The sequence below is a fragment of the Bombina bombina genome, chromosome 5, assembly GCF_027579735.1.
Source record: "Bombina bombina isolate aBomBom1 chromosome 5, aBomBom1.pri, whole genome shotgun sequence".
NCBI classification, from domain to species: Eukaryota; Metazoa; Chordata; class Amphibia; order Anura; family Bombinatoridae; genus Bombina; species Bombina bombina.
Genome location: NC_069503.1, coordinates 929,214,687 through 929,227,441, shown reverse-complemented (window position 1 = coordinate 929,227,441; position 12,755 = coordinate 929,214,687). Strand labels below are relative to the sequence as shown.

The window sequence follows — 12,755 nt, the reverse complement described above, 5'->3', positions numbered from 1 at the left end:
GTGAAAACCAGCGTTAGAGGCTCCTAACGCTGGTTTTAGGCTAACTCCGGTATTTGGAGTCACTCAAAAAAGGGTCTAACGCTCACTTTTCAGCCGCGACTTTTCCATACCGCAGATCCCCTTACGTCAATTGCGTATCCTATCTTTTCAATGGGATCTTTCTAACTCCAGTATTTAGAGTCGTGTCTGAAGTGAGCGTTAGAAATCTAACGACAAAACTCCAGCCGCAGAAAAAAGTCAGTAGTTAAGAGCTTTTTGGGCTAACGCCGGTTCATAAGGCTCTTAACTACTGTACTCTAAAGTACACTAACACCCATAAACTACCTATGTACCCCTAAACCGAGGCCCCCCCACATTGCCGCCACTCGATTAAATTTTTTTAACCCCTAATCTGCCGACCGCCACCTACGTTATACTTATGTACCCCTAATCTGCTGCCCCTAACACCGCCGACCCCTGTATTATATTTATTAACCCCTAATCTGCCCCCCACAACGTCGCCGCCAGCTACCTACAATAATTAACCCCTAATCTGCCGACCGCAAAGCGCCGCCACCTACATTATAGCTATGTACCCCTAATCTGCTGCCCCTAACACCGCCGACCCCTATATTATATTTATTAACCCCTAATCTGCCCCCCTCAACGTCGCCTCCACCTGCCTACACTTATTAACCCCTAATCTGCCGAGCGGACCGCACCGCTACTATAATAAAGTTATTAACCCCTAATCCGCCTCACTAACCCTATAATAAATAGTATTAACCCCTAATCTGCCCTCCCTAACATCGCCGACACCTAACTTCAATTATTAACCCCTAATCTGCCGACTGGAGCTCACCGCTATTCTAATAAATGTATTAACCCCTAAAGCTAAGTCTAACCCTAACACTAACACCCCCCTAAGTTAAATATAATTTACATCTAACAAAATTAATTATCTCTTATTAAATAAATTATTCCTATTTAAAGCTAAATACTTACCTGTAAAATAAATCCTAATATAGCTACAATATAAATTATAATTACATTGTAGCTATTTTAGGATTAATATTTATTTTACAGGCAACTTTGTAATTATTTTAACCATGTACAATAGCTATTAAATAGTTAAGAACTATTTAATAGTTACCTAGTTAAAATAATTACAAAATTACCTGTAAAATAAATCCTAACCTAAGTTAGAATTAAACCTAACACTATACTATCATTAAATTAATTAAATAAAATACCTACAATTACCTACAATTAAACCCAACACTACACTATCAATAAATAAATTAAATACAATTGCTACAAATAACTACAATGAAATAAACTAACTAAAGTACAAAAAATAAAAAAGAACTAAGTTACAAAAAATAAAAAAATATTTACAAACATAAGAAAAATATTACAACAATTTTAAACTAATTACACCTACTCTAAGCCGCCTAATAAAATAACAAAGACCCCCAAAATAAAAAATGCCCTACCCTATTCTAAATTACAAATGTTCAAAGCTCTTTTACCTGTTCCGATCAGCCAATAGAATGCGAGCTCAATCTGATTGGCTGATTGGATCAGCCAATCGGATTGAACTTGATTCTGATTGGCTGATTCCATCAGCCAATCAGAATATTCCTACCTTAATTCCGATTGGCTGATAGAATCCTATCAGCCAATCGGAATTCGAGGGACGCCATCTTGGATGACGTCCCTTAAAGGAACCGTCATTCTTCAGTTGGACGTCGCCGGAAGAAGATGGGTCCGCGGTGGAGGTCTTCAGGATGGAGCCGGTCGTCATCGGATGAAGATAGAAGATGCCGCTTGGATCAAGATGGTTGCCAGTCCGGATCGCCTCTTCTTCCCGGATAGGATGAAGACTTTGGAGCCTTTTCTGGACCTCTTCAGCCACCGGATGATGGATCGCCAGCCCCCGCTTGGGTTGGATGAAGATTTTGGAGCCAGGACGGATCGGTGATACCTGGTGAGGTGAAGACAAGGTAGGATGATCTTCAGGGGCTTAGTGTTAGGTTTATTTAAGGGGGGTTTGGGTTAGATTAGGGGTATGTGGGTGGTGGGTTGTAATGTTGGGGGGGGGGTATTGTATGTTTTTTTTTACAGGCAAAAGAGCTGAACTTCTTGGGGCATGCCCCGCAAAGGGCCCTGTTCAGGGCTGGTAAGGTAAAAGAGCTTTGAACTTTAGTAATTTAGAATTGGGTAGGGCATTTTTTATTTTGGGGGTCTTTGTTATTTTATTAGGGGGCTTAGAGTAGGTGTAATTAGTTTAAAATTGTTGTAATATTTTTCTTATGTTTGTAAATATTTTTTTATTTTTTGTAACTTAGTTCTTTTTTATTTTTTGTACTTTAGTTAGTTTATTTCATTGGAGTTATTTGTAGATATTGTATTTAATTAATGTATTGATAGTGTAGTGTTAGGTTTAATTGTAGGTAATTATAGGTATTTTATTTAATTAATTTAATGATAGTATAGTGTTAGGTTTAATTGTAACTTAGGTTAGGATTTATTTTACAGGTAATTTTGTAATTATTTTAACTAGGTAGCTATTAAATAGTTCTTAATTATTTAATAGCTATTGTACCTGGTTAAAATAATTACAAAGTTGCCTGTAAAATAAATATTAATCCTAAAATAGCTACAATGTAATTATAATTTATATTGTAGCTATATTAGGATTTATTTTACAGGTAAGTATTTAGCTTTAAATAGGAATAATTTATTTAATAAGAGTTAATTTATTTTGTTAGATTAAAATTATATTTAACTTAGGGGGGTGTTAATGTTAGGGTTAGACTTAGCTTTAGGGGTTAATACATTTATTAGAATAGCGGTGAGCTCCGGTCGGCAGATTAGGGGTTAATAATTGAAGTTAGGTGTCGGCGATGTTAGGGAGGGCAGATTAGGGGTTAATACTATTTATTATAGGGTTAGTGAGGCGGATTAGGGGTTAATAACTTTATTATAGTAGCGGTGCGGTCCGCTCGGCAGATTAGGGGTTAATAAGTGTAGGCAGGTGGAGGCAACGTTGAGGGGGGCAGATTAGGGGTTAATAAATATAATATAGGGGTCGGCGGTGTTAGGGGCAGCAGATTAGGGGTACATAGCTATAATGTAGGTGGCGGCGCTTTGCGGTCGGCAGATTAGGGGTTAATTATTGTAGGTAGCTGGCGGCGACGTTGTGGGGGGCAGATTAGGGGTTAATAAATATAATACAGGGGTCGGCGGCGTTAGGGGCAGCAGATTAGGGGTACATAAGTATAACGTAGGTGGCGGTCGGCAGATTAGTGGTTAAAAAAATTTAATCGAGTGGCGGCGATGTGGGGGAGCCTCGGTTTAGGGGTACATAGGTAGTTTATGGGTGTTAGTGTACTTTAGAGTACAGTAGTTAAGAGCTTTATGAACCGGCGTTAGCCCAAAAAGCTCTTAACTACTGACTTTTTTCTGCGGCTGGAGTTTTGTCGTTAGATTTCTAACGCTCACTTCAGACACGACTCTAAATACCGGAGTTAGAAAGATCCCATTGAAAAGATAGGATACGCAATTGACGTAAGGGGATCTGCGGTATGGAAAAGTCGCGGCTGAAAAGTGAGCGTTAGACCCTTTTTTGAGTGACTCCAAATACCGGAGTTAGCCTAAAACCAGCGTTAGGAGCCTCTAACGCTGGTTTTCACGGCTAACGCCAAACTCCAAATCTAGCCGAAGGGTAGCACACATATATAATGGTCCAAGAGATTCACACTCTCACCATGTCTGCAAATGCCATGGTGTAAGGGAACAACTTTATCCAAAACATGAACAATATAATATGCACTCATGGGTCTTTTTTAAATAAGTGAATATTTTATTGGTGAGGTTTTGGGAGAATTGTGTCAAACCAATAAGTTATTGACATATTTCAAAAAGACCAGTGAATGTAGATTATATTGTACGTATTTTATTTTAGATGGATAGGTAGATAGATAGATAGATAGATAGATAGATAGATATAGATTTAAAGATATAGAAAACATCATGTGGGTGTATTTTGAGTAGTTATATCATAATTTGTATAATTTTTAAAGCAAGGCATTTAAAATGCATTGAAGAAGATTCAAGGTAATGTATACATACTCAAGCTTTGTGAAAAATAGCCTAATGGGAAATGTTCTAACATATATATATTTTTGCTTTGCAGCGTACATTCCCACTCCAATCTACTTTGGGGCTGTCATCGATACGACATGTATGCTTTGGCAGCAGGATTGTGGTGTGCAAGGTTCCTGCTGGGAATACAATGTCACTTCATTTCGTTTTGTTTATTTTGGTTTGGCAGCTGGCCTGAAATTTGTTGGATTTATTTTTATATTTTTGGCATGGTATTCTATAAAACACAAAGAAGATCAGATGCAGAGAAGAAGGTGGCGAGCGTCTCCAATAAGCACAGTGAGTGAGATGATTGGGCATGCAAGGACCGAGCAGAATTATGCGCGAACAAGATCCTGCCCTGCGTTTGGAATAAAAGACGAACAAAATGAGAATTTGAACCTTGACAGAGGAATAAACCACATAGCACAAACCTACCCAGGACCCTTCCTTGAAGCAATAAATTCATCATTTGAAAATTCTCAAGAAGAAACCCCAGCAGAATCATAAATCAGAGAATCCATTTAACTGGAAGAAAATTTGTTGTTTGAGTTGAATATGGTATATTGTGCAGCATATATGTGCCTTTTTATGAACTGAACAGTATACATGAAATCACATTTTAATCAGTAGCTACAGGGTGATTGAGGGCTGGCTACCTCAACATTTATTCTACTTATCTCCAAATCTGGAGTTTTTAAATGTTAATAAGATCTCCATATGTGCTCCTGATGTATGTACTATGCTTCTGTGCAATAGCTGGCTGAGGTCTTAAGTGCAGCAAGCATTCAGGAAATAAAAAAAACATAGAACTAGTATTTATGCTTTATAGTGAGCAATTGCAGTCCTTAAGAGCTACCAACATTCCAGATTTTAGACATAATCCTAGGAGACCAAGGATTTCTCTTTTAGTGGTAGACAAATGTTATACCAATTCTGCAGAAATGTTCTACCGCTTCAATTTTACTATAGAACTAATGTTAAATTTGCTCAAAAAAATAAAAATAATGAAATTAACATTCAAATGTTTATTCTCATTGGGGTCAATGTATCAAGCTCCGTACGGAGCTTGATGCCCCGTGTTTCCGGCGAGCCTTCAGGCTTTCCGGAAACAGAAGTTAAGAAGCAGCGGTCTAAAGACCGCTGCTCCATAACCTGCCCATCTGCTCTGAGGCGGCGGACAGAAATCAACTCGATCGAATACGACTGGGTTGATTGACACCCCTGCTAGCAGCCGATTGGCCATGAATCTGCAGGGGGCCGTATTGCACCAGCAGTTCACAAGAACTGCTGGTGCAATGATATATGCGGACAGCTTATGTTGTCGGCATTTATCGATGTGCAGCGGACATGATACGCTACATCGTATCATGTCCGCTCGTACTATAATAAATTGACCCCATAGAATTAAATTAAAGTCTATAGAAATGAACATTCTACTGGACAATTTCAGTATTTTTGTTTTTTACCTCTTTACAAGCTTAGCATTCGATTTAGCAAAATATAGCAATCAGTTGTAGAAAATGAATGTCAGACATTCAGGAAAAGTTCAACATTAATTTTGACCAAACAACTTAGGTAAATATTTATTTTAATGAATGTGCTGAAACATTCGTCCACCCGTGTTTTCAACTCCATACATCAGGGTTTTCTAATAGGACGGATTTTAAGGATATACAATTGATGATCTGATTGACTGAATCACTTATTAAACCATTTTGCTTGCGCACAGACATCCTTAAAAGCTGGCCTTTTAGTTGTTCTTGACTGGGTTTGAGAAAGTATTTTCAGCCACAGATGGGCCAATTAGAACGGGTCAGCCACTAATTTACCCACCTGTCCTGGATTATTTGTACCTCTTTGGGACTGGTATTTACACTGAATCGGAATGCTTGGTATTTATTTGGGGTAAACTACACCAATTATATCTGTTGGAAGTGAACATATTATATTAACTTTACTGTGAGATATGCTACTAAGCACAACTGATTTAGCCTAAACTATGCAACTAAGCTGTAGAATTCTGCATTTGAAGCATGTTAAAAAAACATAGTATATAATATTATGCTATAATGTAGACCATATAATTATCTTAATGTACTGTTAAAGCCATAGCAAAGCTGTACATCAGGTAAGGTTTAGAAAAATACATATAAAAGATTTTATGTAAAGCATTTTACAGATACATGCAGCAATTTTATAACTTAACTAAAGGCTGAAAAATAAACAAGTGCATTGATGTCTTGAAAGTTAAAGTATCACAAATAATAAATATTTAGGAATATTAACAGTAGCATTTTGTACTTGGTGCTCAGATACAATATATAAATTTCACATACATTTATCGCTGATGTTGATTAGTCTATAATATATGCATATATGTGTACACATATTACATTTTGTTGTGCTGACCACAGCATAAATATACTTAAAAGTGTACTGTTAAGTTTGCAAGCACTAATATATGGGAAACACTCACAAACACACACATATATAGTTTTTCACCGATTTAGAGCAATTTACAGATTTTATCACCACCACCGTTTTGATTTTTTCACAATACAGTTGCAGTTTCAGTAGGGTCCCTGATTCTCTAGAATTCTCTAGCTTGGAGTAAAATATCATGCTGACTCCTGCATGGGCAGACCTCACTCTATACTCTAAAATAGGGGGCGGAGCCTAATGAGTGGCAAGCTTCCGCCTATAGAAAGCAACAAAACTTTCAGGAGTGCAGAATCTCTCAGTGAAGAGTGAAGGTTACAGGGAACACCTGGCACTAATAACGTTTTTGAAGCAAATACAAATCAAATTGTGATGTTTTCAAGGTACTTTAACTTGCATTTGAGACATAAAATAGCATGGAGTAAGATGCTTCTGAGAATACAACAAAACCTGTAAGAAAACTTCATACCCAAGGAATGCCCTTGTTCGGCTCACTTGCCAGGAGTTGAAAACTTATTTTACAATAGAAAAATAAAGTACACTTTAAATTGTAAAAGTTTAATTTTGACTAGACTGTCCCTTTAAATAGTATTTTACTGTGTATATTAAATACAATTTTTTCCTGTTTTTTTAAAGGAAGAATTCAGCTGCGTAATTTAAATTTGTATTTTTCTGAATAGTTTTAACATGATTTTTTTATAACATATTTTTTATTGACGTTTGAATACATGCATCATTAAATATTTTACGGTTACAAACTTTTCATGTCTCAAAATATACAGATGTGACGAAGTCGCAAAAGTATTGTAAAATATAACAATCCCAAAAAATTGTTGTTGTAGAGCTGTGGCAGACTCCAGCTACCCAGACTGGGTAGCTCTGCCTGATGATCCTTTCTCTGCCTGGAACAGGCTGCTATGTAGGCCAGGAAAGTGATTTTAGCTGGAGCCAACCCAAATAACTAGACAGACTAGCATTCAGGTTAAACAAAAACTGACTTTATTGTAAAACATAAACTCCTTTTATACACACAGCTCATCTTGATAACACAAAGGACAATCCCACAATTTTCCCACCATTCCCGCCCCTCCAGACTGACCGGCGCCTCCATAGGAGCCACAGTCCCACATAATCTCAATTCCTAGGGGTGGCGGTTTCGTGGTGTCATTTTAAAGCTCTTGATCCCCAGGTGCCACAGTCCAAAAATCAGCATGATTCGTTACTGGGGACCGGAGTTGCAGTCCGTTAAAGTTATGGGGTTAGGGGTGTCCAAAACCCCCAGTTCCCAAAGGAGCTCCCCTCTGATAATTCTCCCACCTCTTGTCCTCCCTAGGGGCTACTAATCCCCAAAAGTTAGCGGGTGTTCTGCTGTCCTGTGGCCGACCGGGAGGTCCAGGAGCCTGGCTAGCCTGAGAGGGGTTAGGTGGGTGTCCGTTGTGAGGCGGCCGACCTGGAGTTGCAGGACCCCGTCCAGCCAAGGAGGGTTTTCCTGGTCATTATCCAACTCTTCTCTGAACACAAAAACAAGCCAAAAAAAAACCAAACAGCTTCCAGAGATGTTGGTTGCTCTGAGGAGCCCAAAACCACTGAGAAACACCAGGGGTGAGGTTGTAGGGGGGTGGGGGGTAGCCATAGCCGTCTGGTATCCATGACAAAACAGTAAATAGATTGTTATCCCTACGTAGTAAGCCGGGGCCACTCATGGACCCTTAACATGTTACTTTAAACTGGGAGGGAGTTCAAGGGGTTTTAATATGATTTTTATGGCATATTACTAATATGATTTTTATGGCATATAACTAATATGATTTTTATGGCATATAACTAATATGATTTTTATGGCATATTACTAATATGATTTTTAATGCTTACTTTGATTAGGGTTTTTACTTTGCATTTACTATATTGAACACTATAATTAATTGTACGTGTTTATCCTTTGCATACACAGCTATCAAGTGAAAATTTGCTTTTAGAGAATCAAATGGAGCACTCTGATCTTTTTCAGAGGATCTCACCTGAGCAGAGGGTTTTAGAGAATCGGGCCCTAGGTGAGATGTGGTTAGTTTGTAAATGTTTTAGTCCTTTTTCATTTAGCTAAAAGTAAGTAACAAAGAGCTTATTATTTCCTGTTAACAAGTGGAATCATGTAGTTCATTTTTTTTACAACAAGTTAACCCTGTGCTGTCTCTCTTCTATTACACACACATAAAATATATCACATATACACACACAGCACCATACAATCTGCGAGCACTCACGCTAGTAATTATGCAAAATGGCAGTATGCCTTTATCATATTAACCATTATTGTGTAATGTAAATTGTGGCTTTAATTTTGCATGACTGTTTGCATCTCTGATTGGATGAGGCGGCAGAGATGCCAGATTGCTTTAGCTACAGCCTATAATCATGCATGTGAATTTCAGTTACCAAACTGCAACTTTATTTACAAAATAGCATTGACATGTTAAGGGCCTACACAAAGAGTAGTAGTATTACGGAGAAGAGGCCTTGTTAAGCTTCAATATAGTCTTACTGCTTTGCACATGAACATGGTAACTTCATAGCAGTGATTAGGTGGCATCAATAAGTTGCTCAGTGTTAAGATATAGTCTTATATTCTTTGAGCTGTGGTATTGGCATTACTTTCTATTTAGAAATAGTAGGTTGATGAGAACTATGCAGTGTTCCATAGATGAATGTGCAATCATATAATCAATATATATGCTGGTTATCCCTAATTACTCCAATCAGACCTTGCCCTTGTTTTACACATGGAGCATTCTTTCTGTGGACTGGACCATGAGGCAAATTAAATTCTTGTTTTTGGAACCCTTTTGATATTTTTGGAACTGCAATTTATCACTTGAAATATGAGATGATACAGCTGCATGATGAGTTCAGTCCTTCATTTTCCATTTAAAGACTTTTGTAAAAGCTGCTGTGTTATCAATAACTTAAAGGGACAAAAAAACAAAACATATTTAACATGCACAGCAATGTTTTTTCAAACACTGGGGTCGATCACAATCCTTTAGGAAAGTGTTTCAAATGATTTATCTATAAACAGCTCCCTAGACTTTAAAGGGATAGAAAGGTCAAATTTGAAATGTGCGTGGATGCATTTTAATTTGAAATATAAGCATTTTTTTCAATATACTTCTATTAGAAAAAATGCTTCTTATAAAGGTTATTACTGTTTTTCAGCGGCATATGCACATTTCCTGTGAGGGCTGTGCACTACCAATTGTGGCCTAGTTTCCATTCAGGTGGTAAAGTGTGGAAACTCGTGGTAACATAAAAAATCTCCATAGACTTTAATGGAGACAAATGTTTTTATCACCAGTTTCCACAATTTACCACCTCAATGCAAACAAGGCCTGTGTGTGTGTGTTCCTCATGCTTATTCATGCTTTTATATAAATCACATATACCACCATTATCTTTGGTAGATCAAAAAGACATGAAAAAAGGGACTGGTTACAAATGTATGTTTTTGAGAATTGGGGTATTAATGATTTAGCACCCCAATAGAAGTGTTTTACACTTGTATAATGGGCACATAACTTGCTGCCAATACAGTGGTAAGCTTAATTACATTCAGAGCATGCAAGTCAGCTGATAAGCATACACGTGGCCTACTGCAGTACTTGCAACGGGTTGTGTTTTTACAAAAGCAAGTGTATTATAAAATCACTTCTGGTCATAAATTAAATGTACTAATTGTCAATACCACTTTTATGTCCCTTTAAAGGGCCGTAATACCCAAATATTTAAACACTTGAAAGTGATGCAGCATAGCTGTAAAAAGCTGACTAGAAACCTGAATATCTCTATGTAAAAAAGAAAGATATTTTACCTCAAAAGTTCCTCTGTAGCCACATCCCATTGTAAAGGATTTCTAAGCAGCATATTAGTATGTCTGTCCTGGGACAGCTGAAAGGATGAGCCTCGTGCACTCTCATATTATTTCCCTATTCAGATTAGGGAAGTTTACAATGAAATCTCATGAGAGTTAAGTTAAATCTCATGAGATCACAGTAAAAGAGTTCATGACCTCAGCACTGTTGATGCTGATTGGCTGCTGTTCATTTCTTCATTTTTTTAAAAAATGTTTTACCTTCAGCTGGGAGCAAGTGAAGTATAACTTTTTACACAGAACTTACTCTGCTGAGCTGAGGAGATTGTGAGGTAAAATATCTTCCTTTTTTACATAGAGATGCTCAGGTGATATTTTCCTGTCAGCTTTTTACAGTTATACTGCATCAGTTTCAAGTGATTTAGCATATGAGTATTATGTCCCTTTAATGGGTTTTTAACTTTCTGGGATTTTGTAAATATATAGTTAAAAGGATGCAAAACTTTTTTTTTTATTTGCTAAATATCACAGACAATAATTCAACATTCAGGAGACATACTGCTGTATAAATACTAATATTGAATGGAACTTTACAATTCAAAGTTCTACTTTTTTTTAACTTATACTGTATTTTTATAGGATTTTTATGTAATTGTTCAAGATTACTATGGTCAATCAGAACTCAAAGGTTATTATGTTGCACCATAATCATGTTTGATCAGAATATATCTAGACTAATCCCTTTTTTTCCTGCATCCTTAGAATAATTTTGCATGGAAATGTCTTGTGTGCCCATTTACCATTTTAAATATATATCATACTAAACGTTTGTTTAGACATATATGAGGAAATTAATATCCGTTATGTTCTGTAATAGTATTTCACATCTTCCAGTATTCTGCAAGTATAAGTGAATGTTCATTTTCAATAACTGTATAACATACAGACCACATTTATTAACGTGTTAGAAATATGAAACAAGTACTGTATCAATGAACTATTTAAAAAAAAAAATTGAAAAAAAAATGTACAGCTCAGCACTAAGACATAATATGTTTTTTTTTTTTTTTTAAGTTATGTGGATATTTAATTAGAGAATTTAACATGAACTGACGTTTAATGTATAAACCAAAAGTATGTTCAGTGGATTTATGTTGTAACAGGAACCATAATTTTGTTAATGGATTAAAATGGCATTTTTACAAAGATTTTACCAATATCAAAAGCAAATATAAATATACACAATTTTAACTATACACACACACAATGGACTGCTGTTTTGATGTTATAAAATAAGAAGTGTGTAGCATTAACATGATAAATTATATATATATATATATATATATATATATATATATATATATATAAATAAATAAACTTTAACCTGTTGATGATTATAGGGTTATGGACTGTAAACATGCTATTTTCTTATTGTACACGCTTTGCCACCTTCAAGTAAACCTCAGTATATGTTGTGGTATGCGTACCTTATGCCTTTATGGTTGAATGTGTGTAAATGCAATATATGGCCTAATCCGCTGAGTTCCTCTGTAAGGCCCAATAAATATTTGATATCCTTTCAAGCCATTGGAAACTCAGTACAAAAGACCATGGTTGTTGACAATTAAATAGTAGTGGTAGTGTGTTGTTACTTTCGTAGTACAATAGAATGATGCAGAATTGAATGCAGAACTCATTATGCCTTGTATGGTTGTTTTTAATCTATATTTATTTCTACAGTGACCTTGAAGAAACTTAAGGTCAAAAAACTATTTTGTTCAACTCAGTCTTTATGAAAATGTTTGTTTACAACCCTTTCGATACGTGACAATAAAAGAAACAATCAATCTAAATGGTTTTGTGTTTATTTTGAAAAAATATGTCCCATTTTTATAAATGTAAAAGGAACATATCAGTATCCGCAAAACAGTTTGTTTGTTTTTTCTTCTTGTTTTAGGTGGAACCTGCAACATATATAAATGTATATTATGCAATTATATATGATATTTTGCTGTAGGTTGCAGTCTTTTTGTATGTTTTTGATTCAGGATTATATTTTGAAATGGAAGTTCAACATTTTTTTTATTATTTATGGGAAATTATAATTTTTAAAGCATACAGTAAGGCAAAATGCCAATCACGCCCAAGATAAAGTAATTATCATATATGGTAAGTGAACCCAGTTTAAATTTAGACATTAAAGAGCACTATTTAAAACGTTTAAATATTTTAAAATGAAAATTGAAGCCATTTATTTTGAAATAATAAAAGAAACAGGAAGTGCATGTTTGTGCATAAGCGGCACAGGTAACAGCTCTCACTC

General features: G+C 36.0%; 1 protein-coding gene across 1 annotated transcript in view; it reads left to right on the top strand.

The window, feature by feature from the left end:
- The window catches only part of SLCO5A1 (solute carrier organic anion transporter family member 5A1), a 282,587-nt gene extending 270,302 nt beyond the window's left edge, over positions 1 to 12,285 (top strand). The window contains 1 exon segment of the mRNA XM_053715106.1: positions 4,181 to 12,285. Within this exon segment, the coding sequence (XP_053571081.1) occupies positions 4,181 to 4,638 (458 nt within the window). The 3' untranslated portion in view covers positions 4,639 to 12,285.
- Positions 12,286 to 12,755: the final 470 nt, after the last annotated feature.